At 43.8% G+C, this 19,144-nt stretch overlaps 2 protein-coding genes across 2 annotated transcripts; both read left to right on the top strand.

Annotated features, from left to right (window-relative positions):
* Positions 1-991: 991 nt before the first annotated feature.
* On the top strand, positions 992-17,130 carry LOC109467188 (piwi-like protein 1). Its single transcript, XM_019765131.1, has 18 exons — positions 992-1,500; positions 2,328-2,467; positions 3,398-3,612; positions 3,717-3,749; positions 4,215-4,420; positions 4,793-4,987; positions 5,415-5,589; positions 6,138-6,195; positions 6,608-6,725; positions 7,123-7,240; positions 8,421-8,608; positions 9,377-9,455; positions 10,169-10,372; positions 12,521-12,695; positions 13,778-13,931; positions 14,447-14,572; positions 15,097-15,244; positions 15,770-17,130. The coding sequence occupies exons 2-18, from the start codon at positions 2,452-2,454 to the stop codon at positions 15,884-15,886; spliced, it is 2,325 nt and encodes a 774-aa protein (XP_019620690.1). The 5' UTR covers positions 992-1,500; positions 2,328-2,451; the 3' UTR covers positions 15,887-17,130.
* Positions 993-1,529, top strand: LOC109467189 (small nuclear ribonucleoprotein-associated protein B'-like). The gene has a single exon (XM_019765132.1). It carries the CDS (start codon positions 993-995, stop codon positions 1,527-1,529), a length of 537 nt encoding a protein of 178 aa, XP_019620691.1.
* Positions 17,131-19,144: the final 2,014 nt, after the last annotated feature.

Here is a 19,144-nt window from a genome sequence, read left to right as displayed (position 1 = left end):
CTGTGTCTGTGAAATATTCCGAGCAGAAAATTCATCTGCTGTTCAAGATTCTTGTTTGTTTTCCCTCGAAAGCTGTCTAACTTTCTTTATCTGGGTCAGATCAGTACTGAAAACGGATCATAGTGGGACGCTTTCCCAGAAGACTTGTTGAATAAATGTTTCTCAACAAGATCAAGGCAAGGAGGTTCAAAAAGAAATTGAACCTCCTTGACGAGACGTAACTTTTCCTTGTGTAACGTACATATATGTCAGGCTGCAGGGAAATTTATGGTTCACATGCTGGAAAAACACTCAAAACAGCCATCTTGAATTTCTAAGAATCTGTCAGTGTCGCATTCCGACGACTGATTTATATGATTAAGGGTCACGCCACACATGGCCGCATGGACAGAAGATTATTTTCAAGATATCATGATTTTCGAACGTGATTCTGCAAAATATTTGTTGCCAGGCTTCAAAGTTTAAAAATTATGATTTTGCCTTTTCACTGGGCAAGGATGCTCAAATTTAGTAAATATTCAGTTACTACTACTTGTCAACTGTAAAAAACAAAAAATCTTGATTTGTTTATTTTTACACTGGGGCAGACTGGTGCAAATCTCTGTTCTAGATCTAAGGGATGGGTTCTTTGATCAATGTTTTTGCCACTCTTCAAACAGGAGACATAGCTACAAGTTTTATGCCAATCTGGCGAACCAACTCTTCAAGCAGAGGTTGTGGGGGAGTGACCGTTAGCTATGTATATATGGCCCATTTTTTAAATCGCTACCCCCACCTAAGACCTTGAGTGGCGCATTGGACCTTCTCTGGCAAATTGATACTGGCTGGCCATTTACTGTCTTTTGCCACCCTAGTATCTGCTTGAAGATTAGGTTTAACCCTAACCCTAACCTCAAAAAGGCTACCTTTAGTCTTTACCTTTTTTGTTAATTAAAGTTTTGTGTCCTTGATTCCTTGTTGTTTCTCTCTCAGTAGAGAGACCTTGAGCAGCCATGTCGCAACCGCAGGGCAGGGCCCGTGGCAGGGCACGAGGCAGGGGCAGGGGAGCAACGGACGAACCTCCGCCGCGCCGACCAGGCACTCAGGCAGCTTACCAAGGACAGCCCGGGATGCAGACCTCTCAACCAATGGCAGCTCAGGGTCGGGGTGGCCCACCAATGACAGGTCAGGGTGGCCCACCAATGGCAGCTCAGCGTGGCCCACCAATGGCAGCTCAGCGTGGCCCACCAATGGGAGTGCAGTATGCCGTAGGCCAACCAATGGGAGCACAGTATGCAGTAGCCCCACCAATGGGAGCACAGGGTGATGTGAGGCCACCAATGGCAGCTCAGGGTGGACCACCAATGGGAGCACAGTACGCTGTAGGCCAACCAATGGGAGCACAGCACACTGTAGGCCCACCAATGGGAGCAGAGGGTGGAGTTGGACAACCAATGGCAGCTCCCGTTGCAACTGGCAGAGCCCGACAAAGGGGAGGGGCAACAGCAAGAGCACCTGGAGGTAAGAGATTTGCTACAGAGAAAGTTTAGTTTGTTGACTTGTAGTTGTTTGTTCAAGGTAGACATCAGAAATACCTTCACAATTTTACCTGAACTAATCTGCATATACCCAGTACATGGACCAGTGCAGGTTAGGTGCAGGTAGACATCAGAAATACCTGCACAGCTCCAATTTTACCTGCACTAACCTGCATATACCCAGTACATGGTCCAGGGCAGGTTAGGTGCAGGTAGACGTCAGAAATACCTGCACAGCTCCAATTTTACCTGCCCTAACCTGCATATACCCAGTACATGGACCAATGCAGGTTAGGTACAGGTAGACATCAGAAATACCTGCACAGCTCCAATTTTACCTGCACTAACCTGCATATACCCAGTACATGTATAAGTAAGGTATATATGCAGGTGGTATATCAAGCCATGGCGGTGAAGTCTGCCATCTCTCTGGGGTCATGTGGTGTAATGGCAGAGTGCTCGTCTTGGAACCAAGAGGACCCGGGTTCGACGAGTCCTGACATGCCACCAATGTTATGCCCTCGGGAAAGGCACTTGACATGACTTTCCTCCCTTAATTCAAGTGAAAATGAGTATTGTTGTGTGCTGAATTTGTTTCTATGTGTGGGACACACCACCTAGCCTGAGTGTCAGCCTTGTTAGCTTTCGTCCGCTAACAGATCTTGAAGAGCGGACAAAAGCTTAAACAAGGCTGACACTCAGGCTACACAACACCAGCAACAGCTACATATACCTGTGTCCCATGTGCACTGTATTGTTACAATTTCAATGAATCAAATCTCTGACTGCCTTCTTCTTGTCCTTTCGCAGCCCCGCCCACTTCCCAGCTGGAGGCCCTGACCCTGGGGGAGCGTGCCCCGGGGGTGGGGACAGGAGCGTCAGGAGGAGGAGGGGAGGGGTGGTGGTGGAGGAACCCCACACCAGACCTGAGCACATGGCCAACAAGAGAGTTGAGCCTGACAAAATTACATGGGGGCGTGCATGGGGGGTCCCAACAAAGTTCTACGCTAAATTTTGAGAGCTCTAATCTTGATTTATGCTTTACCGTTTATGATAAATTCCAAGTGGCTACAACGCATTACGTAGAATTAAAATGGCAAATACGCTTTATGCAAAATGCTCTACGTCGAATTAGAGAGGTCCGTCTATGTTCTATTTAGAGTTAAACAGAATTACACTCTACGGAAAAGGGTACTAGTATGTGTCCTCTATTTGCCCCAAACTGCAATAGAGGACAAAAGATCCTTGGCAGCTGAAGTAAGGCTGGATCATAGAATGAATCGTAATGAGAATTGGGAGCTGCCCAAGTCCTACTTACCCCGTCCTTAAGAGGCCAGAGAGACCTGCGCACGTCTCAATCTAGTCTCGTCAGGCTTTTAGCTAGGATTTTTTTGTTGGGTGTCCATTTTTTTTGTATGCCATGAAGAGCTTTTGTGACAAGCTTTTTGGGGGGGGGCTTTTTTGAAATTCATAATGCTCTACTTGCACTTTCTGCATTTTGAGGTGCAAATTTTGAGGAATTTGAGTTTTTTCCTTCAGTAAACCATCAATTTTGTAATTAGACTAAGGCTGAAGGGAGGCATGTGTGCATGGCAGGGGTTGGGAGTGGAAAAAATAGGGCGTCTTTAGGGTGTCCTACCAAAAAGTAGGGCGTCCAATTTCTTACTATTTTCAGTACAGGGCGTCCAAAAGACACCCTAGACACCCCCTAGCTAAAAGCCTGAGTCTCGTGTTCTCCCAAGACTAAGTAACTCTTTGACCAAGGCGTACAGTGGACGTCAAAAATCTGTAGGTACGTGTTTGCTACCTTTTAAATACCGATTGGTGAATGTACTAAGTTTACCAACTGTTGAATATTGTACCAATCGTTGTTACCGCAGGCACTACAGGAAACCCTGTCAGCATGATCACCAACTTCTTCCGGGTGAAGCCGCAGCCCGACTGGGTCCTGTTCCAGTATCACGTGGAGTTCTCGCCGGAAGTGGATCACCGCAAAGCTCGCATCGCCATGGTCTGCAGCCAGGAGGATCTCTTAGGACGTACCAAGATCTTTGACGGGATGATCCTTTTTCTGCCCAGGAGACTGGAAAAGGATGTAAGAACATTTTCTTACCATTGAAACAGAAAAAAAGCAAAGGATGCCAAGAAAAACACACTTCTTGCAGGTACCAAGATAAATGATGGCATGGGATTGGGAAGATCCTTTTTCTGCCCAGGAGACTGGAAAAGGATGATATAAGAACATGGTTGGGCCTACGAAAAAAAATGTTGTGTTTCCTGTTTCAGTCCTGAAAAAATAGGGCCGGTAGGAAGGCATTATTTTTTTATCTATACGGTGGAGTGACGCCCACCGAGCCTCTTTGGCTAATTTGTCTAACTGTGTGCCAAAAACACACTAGGGATTTGGTGCTCCAATGTGTTAACCCTTGTCCTGCGGGGCCCAAATATATATGGGTTGCTCGTACAGTATCATCTACTTAGTGCCCTGTGTATGTGCGATTTGGGGGTGTTTCTCGTGCAACGCATCACACTGCAGCGAAACGCAACAAATGCGGACGTAACTATGCCACCGCAGGGCAAAAAAAGTCCTGTGACCAGATTAAGTAAGAAAATATTGTGTAAAAAATGTCAGCAGGACAATGGTTAACATCAGCACATATGCCAACAACAGCTGTTAAATTTTTTAATTTTTTCTAGCAAACGGTGATAACCACGCAGCGAAAGACGGACGGCTCGCCCGTCAAGATCACAATCACGCTGACCAACGAGGTCCCGCCGACGTCGCCGGTCTGTCTCCAGATCTACAACATCCTCTTCCGCAAGTTCCTGAAGACCATCGGGATGCAGGAGGTCAACAGGAACTACTACAACCCCGGTCAGAAGGTGGACATCCCACAGCACAGGTCAGGAAGAATTAAATCTCAAATTATATCTTTATCATCAGAAAGAAACGAGAAGAAGCCAAACCTCAGTATTAGAAAACTTTTAGAGCTGACATAGTTAGATTAGTCATGTTTGTACTTCAAGCATGTATATACCTTTCATCTGTTCACCTGCACTTGGCCTGATAGGGCATGAATGTACTGTAACAATAAAAGTTTCTTTATTAAAGGCATCCATTGCAATTTCAGGGCGGCAAAACTGAATATACTGAATAACGCAATCTGTATGATATTATTGACACATACAATATACTGTGTCCCACATTAGCAAAGTTGAATCAGTTTTACATGCCTGTATGATTTATTGACTGATTGCTTAATTGATCTCCCCAGACTGGAGGTATGGCCAGGGTTCGTGACCTCCATCCTGCAGTACGAGTCTAAAACCCTCCTGTTGGCCGACGTCTCTCATAAGATCATGCGTACGGACACGGTGCTGGACCTCATGTACGATCTGTACGGCCAGGATCAGCGCAAGTTCTACGAGAAGGCCACCAAGATGCTCGTGGGGGAGATTGTGCTGACAAGGTGAGATTAGTGCTGTGTACCGCCTCGCTGGAACTAGTTCCGGACTTGTAGAAATTTCAAGGTTCAAGTCCAAAAATGTAATATGTGCACTTGTGTAGTCCTGAGTTAGCTGCTCTCTGGACCAAGAGGTTGGGATTTCAAATTCTGGCTGTTCTCAATCCCCCAACATTCACGCTACTGAAAAAGGTCGCAGTCGGAGTCTTTAGGACAGGATGTTAAGCTTCACTGTTCATTGTGCAGTTGTGCTTTCGAAAAGAGCTATGTAAATTTCCCTGATACTATTAACTTGCTTACTGTGCATAAGTGTCTGTCACGACCAGTGGAAGAATAGCTCTTCAGTGAGCTAAAACTGGATCAAGATCACTTCTTCCTATATATTTATTTACAGTTTAATGAATCAAATCCCTTTTTTTTTGTTCCTGTACAGGTATAACAACCAGACGTACAGGATTGATGACATCAGTTGGGAGGAGCACCCGACTGACAAGTTTCGCCTGTCGGATGGAACAGACATCAGTTTTGTGGAGTACTACGAAAAGCAGTACAACCGCAAGATCCAGGACAATGACCAACCTCTCCTGCTTAGCAGGGCCAAGAAAAAGGCATGTCATTGTGTTTGTTTGTTTGTTTGTTTGTTTTATCCTGGAGTACTATGAATGACAGTACAACCGTAAATTCCAGAACGACGACAAACCTCTGCTTCTCAGCAGGGCCAAGAAAAGGGCAAGTCATTTTGTTTGTTTGTTTGTTTGTGTAGGTTGTACTTGTAGAAAACCGGTGTGTTATGCCTAAAGGCAGGGATGTGAAACAAACAAAAAGATTTAGCAATGATTATGATAACAGTTAAACTTTACGTGACCAACACCTAGTAAATTGGGACTTACCCCAATGTAACCCGTGGTCACGTAAAGTTTAACTGTTATCATAATCATTGCTAAATCTTTTTGTTTGTTTCACATCCCTGCCTTTAGGCATAACACACCGGTTTTCTACATGTACAACCTACACAAACAAACAAACAAACAAATACAGGCTATACAGATACAGATACAATCATAATGTTATGTACCAACACAGATGAACTTTCATGCTAAGATTTAGTAATGATGTCTCATTTTCACAATGGTTTTTTTTTTTGCTGCTGTTACAGACAAAGGACGGAGAAGTCCTGATCTTGAAGCTTATTCCTGAGCTCTGTACCCTGACAGGTGGGCCTATTTTTAGTAACTTACATGTGTGTAGTCGCCTCTGCAACCTAACTTGTCTCTGACCAGCGATGGAACACACCTAAGCATAGCTGAAAGACTCAACATTCTGCAGAAATCTAGAAAAGACCTCCTGGTCATTCACGAAGCCAATGCACTTACTGCAAGGCTAAAAGGTCCAGAGCACTTAAACTTGTAAGAATTAGGAGAGTAGAAACAGAAAGACACTTCATGGTCCCGGGCCAGGGATCGAACCCACGTCAAACCCGGGCACCAGTTGACACCCCTACGCTCTAACCATTTGGCTAAAAGTTCTAGACCTGTCAGACAGATCATTTGATAGTACCTATAAACTCCCCACTGTTACAAAATTGCCTGTTGGCAACACTTGAACCCCGATGTCTGTTCTTCGCAGGTTTGACGGATGAAGCGCGTGCGAACTTCCAGGTGATGAAGGATGTGGCTGTGCACACCCGCATCACGCCTGGTGCCAGGAGCAAGACGCTACAGGGCTTCATCAACCAACTCAACAGGTCACTCATCTGCAGAACTATCCGGATTTTCTACAGAATTTTTCTCCTTTTTATGTTTACCAAGGAAAACATGCTGTTTTTGCTATGTTTCCTCTTCTTCTTCTTGTTCCGTTCAAAAACTGACCTCTGACCTGGCCAATGACCTCATTTGTTGACGTCTCTCACCACGGTAACTGGTTTTGGGTTACGTAATGTTGCAATTTTATAGTAGGAGGGATTTATACTCAAGGGATTGGACCAAATTTTCGACTCTATAAGTTATAACTAACTCCAGTTTCCAGGAAGGAGCAATCCACTGCTTCCGTGATGTCATGTTATGCAGATTTTGTGCCCTACAATTTTTGTGCCTTAGCTGCAGCTGGCTGAAGGTTAACTGTTTCCTGCCTCCCCATTACAGCAACCCTGATGTGCAGAAGGAGATGCGGGGTTGGCAGATCGAGTTTGATCAGAACTTACTCCAGCTGGACGGTCGCACTCTGCCAAAGGAGAAGCTCTTCTGTCGAGATGGACACGACGTAGGTCCTTCCTCCAGATTCTCATCGTTGAAGAGATTCATTTGTCACGTATAGATACAGTTACGAGTAGATTCTTTCATCAGTGACAGGTTATCTGAAGGGTGAGAGTCCTAACCTCCAAATTTTCGATGGCTATCAGTCCATCTTGTTCACGGAGTGACCTAATCTCGTGAGAGCGCGAGACTAGGCCCGAGACTTGCATCGGTCTGCCTGGCCCCACCCCTTACTTACCCTTACTCCGGAGGGAGGCAACAGGGGGTGGGGCCAGGCAGACCGGGCCTAGTCTTGGGCCTAGTCTCGCGCTCTCACAAGATTAGGCCACTCCGTGAACAATGTTACGCTTACTATTATCTACGTTAATGAAGATAAAACATCCAGCTAGTACATCAGAATGATCATGAAGAAATTTGTGCACACCAGCAAACGTCTAGGTGCACTACTACTTGCATGACATCGCACATAGGTTGTTTTTTTGTACATACAGAAACATGTGGACTGAAAGTGTCATGATCAGAGAGCAAGAAAGCAAACATACCATCACAACTTTTTGATGGCATATGCTCTAAAAATGGGAGCAGCCTGAAGAGCTATTGTCTTGTATAAAGCTTGAGATAAACTAAGTAGCAAGTACAGTCAAACCTGCCAAGGAGACCACCTCTTCAAGCAGGCCACCTGTCCATGGTGACCGCTTTTTTTTCTCAGTCCCAAAAAATTTCCCCATTCACAGAAGCATTAAGCAACCTGTCCAAGGTGACCACCTGGCCAAGGCAACATGACCAGACCACCCTGAGTTGGGTCAGCTCAAGGCCCAATACCTGCCCATGGTCACCTTTATCATTTTTTATCATCATGTTGATTATTGATGATCGATAACTAATGAGAAATCATGGACAAACCAGCCAGTTTGCCTCAACTACTGGATTATGTTTTTGTTCGACGTAAATTGTTCCATGTGCCGCCCTCCCCACATGCATTTACAGCATTTTACATGTGTACATTAGAACATCTCGACTTGGAAACCATTTATGCCTCAGGCGACCCTCTTCAAGGAGACCACCTGTCCAAGGTGACCACTTTTCTTTGGTCCCCTGGGTGGCCGGCTTGAACAGGTTTGACTGTAGTGGTTTTGATTCTTTTCTAAATGCATCAACTGAGTTTTTTTGCATGGTTTCTTTTCCAGCTTGATTTTAAGCGTGAGAATGCCGACTGGTCGCGCGAGATGCGGAGCCGCGCCCTGCTGAGCACCCGGCCGCTGAAGGAGTGGCTTCTCATCTTCCCCAGGAGACTTGGTCAGAGCGCAAACGACTTCCTCGGCGCCCTGAAACAAGTGGGACCCGCCATGGACCTCCAGATCACCAACCCTGTCATGTAAGGCTCTAAAATTATCATATGAAATGGGAAATAGGACAAAGTCTGTACAATTTAAAAATTATACAGACTTTGTTGTATTTCCCATTTCATGGAAGGCAATCTGAACCAGCACGTCGGCGGAACGTACTGCGCCTGCACAGAACCCTGGAATTTCGCATTTTTCATTCAACTTGGATGTTTGGTCAACGTTGCATCAGAATTTTGCCTGTTGCAGAGGATATCATTTCCGACACAACATTTGGAAACTACTGTAGAAATGCTAACCTTATAATTATATGAGCGAATACGACCTTATATGAGACGCTCTGCCGAAGTGCTATGTACAATACATTACGGGTTTTGCACAGGTGCAGTACGTTCTGCCAACGTGCTCTCTGAACCAGAAAACATGTCTTTGAAAATGAAGGCAGATGAAGTCCCATGCATTTTTTAGTGTATAGGGGCAGTGGGTTGTTGATCCACTGTGTCTAGGGTTCAGTATTGGAAGATGGAGCCCATCCCTCTCCTTCCATTGCCTTTACCTCCCCAACCTAAGTCAGGTACCCATTTTACACCTGGATGGAGTGAGGAAAGTGCCATTCCCAAGGACACAATATCTAGCCAGGAAGGCAAGAAATTGCTCTAGCAACTCGGCAATTCGATGCCACCAAGGACATTATACACATAATGTCCTTGATAATACATTGTACAATATATTTGTAAGTCAAGCAACTGGATGAATTCCGTGTGCTTCTTTCTATCATCAGCTGCATGTGTGTGTTGCAGGGTTGACATCGAAGACGACCAGGCCAGAAGCTACCTGCGCGTGATGAAAGAACTGCTCAAGCCGGGAGTCACCCAGATGGTAGGTCACAATCATAACTAAGACATGAAAGAGGTGCTAGTGTCATGGAAATGAAAAGAAACCTACAGTGGGCCTCACTGGAAGACAGAAGAAAGATGTCCAGACTATGCATGATGTACAAAATGACTAATAAACTGGTGGATGTCCCAACTAATACCTAATACCAGCCCAGAAGAGAACACGAAATAGCCATGCCTTCAAGTACCAGAGTTATCAACCAAGGATTGAGGTGTTCAAGAAATCATTCTTTCCTAGAACTATTGCAGAGTGGAACTCACTGAAATCCTTTTTTCTGCAAATCTGCACTGTTACCTGCACCGGACAAATTTTACCTGCACCACTCAGACTTTGAGAAGTGTGGATCATACTAAAACTGCTCAACAACCATTGCCGTTAAGTTCTAGTAGAAATTTATAATAATCCACAAATAACCACATCTGTATATGAACCAAGTACAAGAGCTGAGGCAGGTTAGGTGCAGGTAGACATCAGAAATGTGGGTAGTTGTATGGGTGGATGGGTGGATGGGTGGGTGGGTGGGTGGGTGGATGGATGGATGGATGGATGGATGGATGGATGGATGGATGGATGGATGGATGGATGGATGGATGGATGGACGGACGGATGGATGGATGAATGAAGACATTAACTGTTTTATTCAAAGAGTTGGATGTCTTCAATGACGTTTTCTTGCCTTTCCACTTCGTCCCCAGGTTGTTTGCATCCTAAAGGGCACGGGAAGGAAGGACACCTATGATGCCATTAAGAAGTTCTGCTGTGTGGAACACCCAGTGCCGAGCCAGGTCATCTTGTCTAAGACTCTCAACAAGAAGCAGATGTTGATGTCTGTGGCCACTAAGATCGGCATGCAGCTGAACTGCAAAATGGGAGGGGAACTTTGGGCCGTAGAGATCCCGGTAAGAGCAAGGAGGTTTACAAATCAAGGAAGAGTAAGAGTAAGGGTAAGGGTAAGGGTAAGGGTAAGGGTAAGGGTAAGGGTAAGGGTAAGGGTAAGGGTAAGGGTAAGGGTAAGAGTTGAAGTGGAGAGCAATATTTGATTTCCATATGTTTAACATCCCTCATAAACTGTATTGAGGAGTGGCACATAAGCCACCTACTCACCTCAGTGAAAGAGAGTTCTGGGCCGTGGAGATCCTGGTAGAGAGCAAGGTAAGATAAAGCAAACTACAGACCTATTAGCTTAACCTGTATTGCTTCTAAGTTAATGGAACATGTTATTTGTAGTAGCCTGATGAAGCATGCGGAACAGAATGATCTCTTCTATCAGCTACAAAACGGTTTTCGACCCGGAAGGTCATGTGAGACACAGCTTCTGGAACTTGTTCATGACATTGTAAACAACATGCAGGAAGGTCTCCAGACAGATGTCTGTGTGCTTGATTTCTCTAAAGCCTTCGATAAGGTAGGCCACAAACGACTCATTCGGAAGCTTCAGTGGTACGGCATTGAACCTCAGACCAGGAACTGGATAGAAGACTTCCTTCATTGTCGTACCCAGTCAGTGGTCATCGAGGGGATGACTTCTAGCAAATTGGATGTCATTTCAGGGGTCCCACAGGGTTCGGTGCTCGGACCTTGCCTGTTTTTGTATTACATAAATGATATCACTGAAAACTTACACTCTACAGCTCGCTTATTTGCGGACGATACCATGATTTACATGACGGTCTCATGCCAGGGTGATTCACTGAAACTCCAGAACGACCTTGATACTTTGGCAGAGTGGGGGAAAAGTGGGCTATGGAGTTCCACCCTGACAAGTGTGAAGTGCTCAGCATCACCAGAAAGAGAGCTCCCATTGTCTACGACTACTCCCTGCATGGGCATATTCTCAAACATGTCAGCTTTGTCAAATATCTTGGTGTCCTTATATCTGGAGATTTACGATGGGACCTTCATATAGATCACGTATCCTCAAAAGCCAATAATACCGTTAATTTCCTGAGACGCAATATTAACATTGCAAATCCACAGGTCAAGGCCCGGGCTTACAAAACCCTAGTGCGCCCTATACTTGAGTATTGTCAGACGGTATGGGATCCTTATACCCAGAGTAATATAAGGAACCTGGAGGCTGTTCAAAGAAGGGCGGCGCGTTTTGCCCTCCGCCGCTACAGACGGCAGTCTAGTGTGTCTAACATGTTAGTCACACTTGACTGGCCTTTGCTCGTAGAAAGGAGGCGAAACGCCCGCTTACAGATGTTCTATAAGATCACAAATAACATTGTAGCTATGCACATGCCGCTAGCAAGCAAGGGGCTACGAGCTCCCTCTCGCACTGAAAACAGCTTAGCCCTCCACCCTCCAAGCTCACGAGCTGACTATCACCTAAATTCCTTCTTCTCTAAAACTGTTAGAGAATGGAACCGCCTACCAGATAGTGTGGTGAAAGCAAAGTCACTGCAGGCATTTAAAAATGCCATTCACACCTTGTAACCTCAAACAAGAGTCACGGGTACTCACCGCCACCCAGCTGGCGGACAGGGAGTGGCGCCCCTGCCCATTGAGGAGCTTGTAGTCTGTAGCCAACAGACTACAACAACATATATATACACATCATATACACAATACAAAATAAGAGCGACACCCCAAATCCAAACCAAAAACCCCTACCCCTCACCGTGCCGGAGCCCTCAACTTATTGAGGTTGTGCACGTACGGGAAAGAAGAAGAAGAAGAGAGTTAGAAAAGTTGACGTAGATGGCAACATTTGATTTCAAATTGTTTCACATGACTCACTGGTAAACTGTCTTCAGGTGTGGCACACAAGTTACGTACTCAGTAACTCATCTTTGTAAGAGCTTTTTTGGGGCAGTGGAGACGATCGCAGCAAGAGCAAAAGTCAGTGTAGATGGCATCATTGATCACTCACACACTCACTCACGCACACACACACACACACACACACACACACACACACACACACACACGTGCACGCAGTACCTTAGTTGCCATAGGGGCAGTCTGACTCCACGAAATCCCTCCTATGGCAGTCCTCAGTAGAGTGATATCAGTAAAATCATTAAACGCAAATGCCTTTCCAGCTGACAAGCCTGATGGTGGTTGGCATAGACGTGTACCACGACTCCCTGACTAAGGGCATGTCTGTGGGAGGGTTTGTGGCCTCCATGAATCGTCACCTGACTCGATGGTACTCCAAATGCACCTTCCAGCAAACTGGGCAGGAGCTCATTGACCAGCTCAAGCACTGTCTAGTGGGTGAGTTGTTTTTTTATGTTTTTTGTAACTTTTTGGGGCATAAAACGTTTCTGTTCTCTGTCCTCAACTTTTCTATAGTTTACGTCCCCTACCACATTGCCAATTCTCCATTAGTTGTGGGTTTAAGCAGTAGGGGGATGGTTATGGATACAGCACCATCTATAGTGCCCTGTATATGTAGGATTTGGGGGTGCAACGCATCACACCGCAGCAAAGCGCAATGAATGTGGAAGTAACTATGCCACACCGGGGCAAAAAAAGTCAAGGGTCTGGGACCTGATCAAGACTTCAAATTATTTGAAAATATTGTGTAAACAATGCCAGCAGGACTAGGAGTTGAGCAGCTGGATGTAGAAATAAGAGCCTTATTTTTATATGATATATAAGACCCTGTTGTTGTTCTCCTCCCTAGCATCACTCAGGAACTATCAGGCCATCAACAAAAAGTTCCCTCAGCGCATCATCTTCTACTGAAACTTTTCCACAGTTTACCTGCCCTACCACATAGCCAATTCTCATGGGTTTAAGCAGCACTGGATGTAGAAATACTATTAATACCCGCCTGGTGTGATAATCTCCTCCCAGCTTCACTCAGGAACTATCAGGCCATCAACAAAAAGTTCCCTCAGCGCATCATCTTCTACTGAAACTTTTCCATAGTTTACCTGCCCTTCCAAACTGCCAATTCTGATGGGTTTAAGCAGCACTGGATGTAGAAATAAGACCCTGGTGCGATTCTCTCCTTCTCTCCTCCCAGCTTCACTCAGGAACTATCAGGCGATCAACAAAAAGTTCACTCAGCGTATCATTTTGTACTGACTCAGAGACTTTTTCATAGTTTACCTGCCCTTCCAAACTGCCAATTCTGATGGGTTTAAGCAGCACTGGATGTAGAAAAACTAGTAACACTCTCCTCCCAGCGTCACTCAGGAACTATCAGGCGATCAACAAGGAGTTCTCTCCTACAGTAACTGAGACTTTTCCATAGATTACCTGCCCTACATTGCCAATTCTCATGGGTTTAAGCAACACTGAATGTAGAAATAAGACCCTGGTGCGATTCTCTCCTTCTCTCTTCCCAGCTTCGCTCAGGAACTATCAGGCGATCAACAAAGAGTTCCCTCAGCGTATCATCTTCTACCGTGACGGTGTCGGGGACGGGCAGCTGGAGGCCGTGTTGGAACACGAGCTGCCACAGATCATGGACACCTTCAGGTCACAGACTGCTGGATACGAGTGAGTTTGTTGATTTATATTGATATACGTAATTCATTATACACTAGCTGGTTTCTGAACAGTTTTTAGTATGATCCATACCTCCTTAATTCTGAGTTGTGCAGGTAAAACTTGTCTGGTGCAGGTAATTTTCAATGATACATGTTGCAGTTCAGGTATATATGCTGAGAAAAGCATTTAGAGCCTTGGTCGTGCTAACTTTGCTTACTTTACTTAGGCCCTTCGCTCCATTCGGAGCATAGGCCACCGTCGATAGTTCTCCACTTCAGTCGTATCTAGCCTGTCTTTCTCAGGTCATCCCAGCTGCTTGCTACTCTTCTCATCTTCTCCTCAGTGTATCTTCTCCAACTGTTTCTAGGCTGTCTCCTCTTTCTTCTTCCCTCTGGTTTCCATGTTAGGGCCTGGTGTGTGATGCTGAATGGTGATTTCCTCAGAGTATGTCCTATACAGCCCCATTTCCTTTGTAGAATCTGGGTTTCTGCTGTCGTGCTAACTCACTGTTAACTCTTGTGCAGGCCCAAGATCACGTTCGTCATCGTGAAGAAACGGATCAACACGCGGTTCTTCGCTCGCTCTGGTCCCGGGCTGCAGAACCCTCCCCCGGGAACCATCGTGGATGACGAAGTCACCAGGCCTGAGTGGTGTGTAGTTGTTGTTGGCTGTGTACGTACAGTACCTGAATCAGGGCTGGGAATAACACATGTAACTAGAAATGTACAATTGCAAAGCAAATGCATGATGTTTACCTTCTGCTCTGTTAGTTGTTACTCAAACACATTCACCCTCCTGCTATAAAATTGCAGGAGGGTCACCCAAGACTAGTTACCATTAGTTATTTGTTTGGAATGGAAAAAGAAGAAGAGGAAGAAACTGAGCAAAAACAAGTCGGTAAACATAGACAGGTAAAGGTAGAATTGTAGTCCCATAGCTTTTTTGAGGCTGTAGGTGCAGTGGGTTGTTGATTCTTTATTCTTCTTTCTCTCTTCTTTCAATTTGAGGCAGCCACCGCCTTCAATCACCAACTTCCAGACAGTGTTAGTTTTGTACCATTGCACACCGGGGCATGCCCATAGACTCTTTTTCGAAAGGTGTGGTGGTTTAACATACATCCTATTCGAGGCCTAAAAATCGGGATTTTCCCAAACATTCTTTTTTTCTCTTTTAGGTACGATTTCTTCCTTGTGTCGCAGTCGGTGCGCCAGGGAACGGTCACTCCCTGCCACTACAACGTGGTGTGGGACACCTCTGGCCTCAAGCCTGACCACATGCAGAGGCTCACCTACAAGCTCTGCCACCTCTACTACAACTGGCCCGTAAGTATGTGTGCGCGCGTGCGTGTGTGTGTGTGTTAGTGCATGTGTGCACAGCGGCTCACCTACAAGCTTAACCACCTCTACTACAATTGTCAGGTAAGTGTGCATGTGTGTGTGTGTCTGTCTGTTTGTGTGAGCCTGTGTGTGTGTTTGTGTGTGTGTGTGAGTGCATGTGCATGTTCATGTGTGTGTGTGTGTCTGTGTGTCTGCATGTGCATATGTGTGTGTCTGTATTTGTGTGTGTGTGTCTGTGTGTCTGTGTGTCTGCATGTGCATATGTGTGTGTCTGTGTGTCTGTATTTGTGTGTGTGTGTGTCTGTGTGTCTGCATGTGCATATGTGTGTGTCTGTGTGTCTGTATTTGTGTGTGTGTGTGTGTGTGTGTGTCCATGTGTGTGTTTGTGTGAGTGTGTGTTTGTGTGTGTGTGTTTATTCCTTCATACAAGCATTTTTTAATCAATTCATTCATTCATTCATTATTTGTTCTTTCCTTTATTTGTTCATGCATTGTTTTATGTTGTTTCAGGGCACCATCCGAGTCCCCGCCCCGTGCCAGTACGCTCACAAGCTGGCCTTCCTTGTCGGGCAAAGCATCCACACCAAGCCTGCCGAGGACCTGGCACAAACACTGTTCTTCCTGTAGGTCACAGGTCACGGCCAAAGGGTAGAGGTCACAGGTCACAGGTCATGACCAAAGTTAGAGATCAGAGGTCACAGGTCATGACCAAAGGGTAGAGATTAGAGGTCACAGGTCATGACCAAAGGGTAGAGATTAGAGGTCACAGGTCATGACCAAAGGGCTTTCAAGCTGGCTTTCCAACAAGATGTTTGAAAACCTGACAAAACTTAAAATCCTTCAAACACTTCCATTTTCTAGTTTGGATGGACTAGTAAGGAGAAAATAGTACATGCCAGTTCTGCTAAACCTGAAGTGCCAAAGTAAACTGTAAGGTACTAGTAGTTCTGAGTATGTTCCAAAGGTAGAACGACATTTTAGCATAATGAAAGTTTTTAACTCCGTCCTAAGCACATGTATTATGTATGTCTCTTAGGAGACATTGTTAACAAGTGCATTGTATTCCCAGTAAGACATAAAGGAACTTTATACAGCAGGAAACAAAAGATACCACTGATTAAGTAAACTTTCAATCACTGTAAAACTTACATAAACTAGCAGCAGATTTTGTTGCAATCTCAGGGTTTCGTATACATTCTCTCAGTGCATTTTTCCAGTGGATCTAAACTTTGGATATTTTAGTCTAAATTTCTGGCTAAATTGCAGAAAGAAACATTTGTTTCTGCTCTGTTTCTTCTTCCTCTTTTCTTTCATTCCAAACAAATTAGGTCAATGTCCTGAGCTAGATGTCTGTCACCATGGTAACTGCTGCTGTAGCAGACATCCTGTGGTGTTGGGTTACATCATGTAGCAATGGCCACACACTATATATGTTTATGTGTTTGAGGAAGGATAAACAGAGCAGTAGTAGTTTAGGCTAGACTCTGTGAATGTAAACATGTGGATTTGTTTTGCAAATGTTACCTTTCAAAGTTTCTAGTTTTTTTTTGCCATACATAATGCTTTTAACACTTTTAATAAAAGTTTTACAAAATATTAACTCACACTGTGCTAATATGATGCTTTTCATGAACTACATACTTGTACTACTTCTTTTAAGGTTGTTGGATCAAATAAGAAAGCACAAAATATAGGCATTTGAATATGTTGTTTCACTTTTACTAATATAATACTAATATGTTTTTTACCTTACAATTATAAAGTTATAAAGTTTCCCAAAACTTCCTATAGGGCGTAACGGCCGTAACCCCAATATTTTTTTTATATCTACTGTTAGGCCACACCAATTTAATTTGTTGGTTCTCGGATTTTTTCAGAAAAAATATGAAGCGACAGGGCGAAAAAAATAAAATAAAAACAGGTCTAGGCATCCTATTATAGGCTTAAATGCTACGAAATGAGCCATGAAGTCAACACAAAAGGCTGGGTTAAAATTTAAACATTGAATTTTGAACTTTTAATCAAACCACTGCAATGATAGATGGGAAAACTGTAACAACTAGGAAGAAAAGGACTTTCCTCAACTGTTGAGGGCAAAACATGAGCATTTTTCAGTTGATTCAGAACCAGAATCTTTTTTTTTTTTTTGCAAATCAGAAAAAAACGAAGAGGCGAATCCGAGAACCAACAAATTAAATTGGTGTGGCCTTATTTTAACTAATAATACTAACGTATTCGTACAATGTTAAGATTATTTAAAAAAGGTTTTAAAAATAATCAATGTTGCAATGATAAATTCCATCCAGCACTCAATGTTTGATAATCATGTCATTGTTTTAAATCATGCAATTGATTGATTTGTTACATAGGTTAGTCTGGTTTTGTTGTTTGCCATACATTGTACTAGTATCTGTTACAATTGTTGTGCAATAAAGTTCTATCTTCCTAAAATGTTGATTGTGTTATTTGTAATAATTGCAAGATGTTTATAAATTTGTGTTTGTGCAAAACGTTAATCAATTCAAATCTATGGAATCGTAGGAATTCAGAAGCCCAAAAATGTCTGATATTATTTTTAAAGAAAATTATTTTCTTATGTTTAAATGCAAATCAGTTGGTTATTTTCAGTTAGTTCAGTTATTTTGATTCCTAGATACTTTTACTACTACACTTTCTTGTCTAATTAAAAAGAAAAATGACCAAAATCACAAGAAATGAGCGCATTGTACATTTCGCAATCAATCAATATTATCAATAAATCAATTACAGCGGCTGTCAAACTTCCATCCAATCAGAGCGCCCCTTTCTTTTTTCTGAGAACTAAGGTCTCCGCTGATTGGTTCGCGTCGTCAGACCAAATAAGGGACTCCCGCCTTGCTCAGAACCGTAGTGACACGAGAGAGTGGTTGGATGGATCCTTGAAAACTCGGCCATTTTCAGCTGAAAAAACAGCGAAAACAAGAGCCAAAGGTAAATATTTACATCGATATTGTTACTTGAACATGTTGTGTAGGTTTCGATCTTCCTAAGACTAGATTTTGGGCGATTTTAGAGCCAGAAAAGAACGTTTTTTAAAATTTCTTTGCAACCTCGCTGTTTTGCCCCGATGACATTGACATGCAAAACTGATTATTTACGACCTGATTTCTGCAAAAAAATGTCATCCACAAGCGATGTCTTGTCGTGTGTATTTTTCTTAGACATTCCCAACGATTGCCAAGTACAACTGGAGCAATTTTGAGGCCGAATTTCGTCTCTGTAAACGTAAAAATGAGGCTGGCAGAACGCTAGAGTTGAACTCTCTGGAGAGATAGTTGCCCGCCCTTCGCATAGCACGCGGTCCCAGATTTTGCTCCTCAAACTAGAATATCTCTCTTTTTTCGACATTTTTATACCCTTTCCTTGGCATATAGTACTACTAAAAAAGTCTATTTTGTTGTCAACGTGCATGTGTGGACTGTTAGGCAGCATTTGATGGATTTTTGCCCAACATGTGGTCTTGACAGTTTTTGAAATCCAAGATGCCAAAATGGCCACTTCGCAAGGAGGCATCGTGTTGTTGTTTTTGAGTCTGGCCTGTTGATCTGGATGTGAACTTTCTTTTTATGTGTGCAAAATTATGCATAGTATTTCTTTATTCACGAATGAAAATCTTACATCTGTGAATTTTGTTCAGCATGCAAAGAAATATGTTGTCTCCTGGAGTGTTGTTTTTATTTTAGCCACATACAGAACTTCCAACAACACTGTATAGCTGAAATTTTCGTGTCTAAATTTTTAGGGAGTTCTGATTTTTCTCGTCTCTTGCTAAATAATGTTTCACCACAAAATCTTTCAACAACAAATTCCCCTTTCTTTTAAAAACATCTGGACGGAATTATGCAC

Source organism: Branchiostoma belcheri, unplaced genomic scaffold (genome assembly GCF_001625305.1).
Source record: "Branchiostoma belcheri isolate BF01 breed outbred unplaced genomic scaffold, Haploidv18h27 scaffold178, whole genome shotgun sequence".
Taxonomy (NCBI): domain Eukaryota; kingdom Metazoa; phylum Chordata; class Leptocardii; order Amphioxiformes; family Branchiostomatidae; genus Branchiostoma; species Branchiostoma belcheri.
The sequence above is the reverse complement of the archived record's forward strand: the minus strand, read 5'-3'. Positions and strand labels throughout refer to the sequence as shown.

Excerpts from the sequence above, each read along its gene's own strand:
- LOC109467189 (XM_019765132.1), top strand. The coding sequence starts at position 993 with ATGTCGCAACCGCAGGGCAGGGCCCGTGGCAGGGCACGAGGCAGGGGC.
- LOC109467188 (XM_019765131.1), top strand. Across the intron at positions 3,613-3,716 it reads CCAGGAGACTGGAAAAGGAT|ATCCTTTTTCTGCCCAGGAG; the intron begins GTAAGAACATTT and ends GGGATTGGGAAG. Across the intron at positions 6,196-6,607 it reads TGAGCTCTGTACCCTGACAG|GTTTGACGGATGAAGCGCGT; the intron begins GTGGGCCTATTT and ends TGTTCTTCGCAG.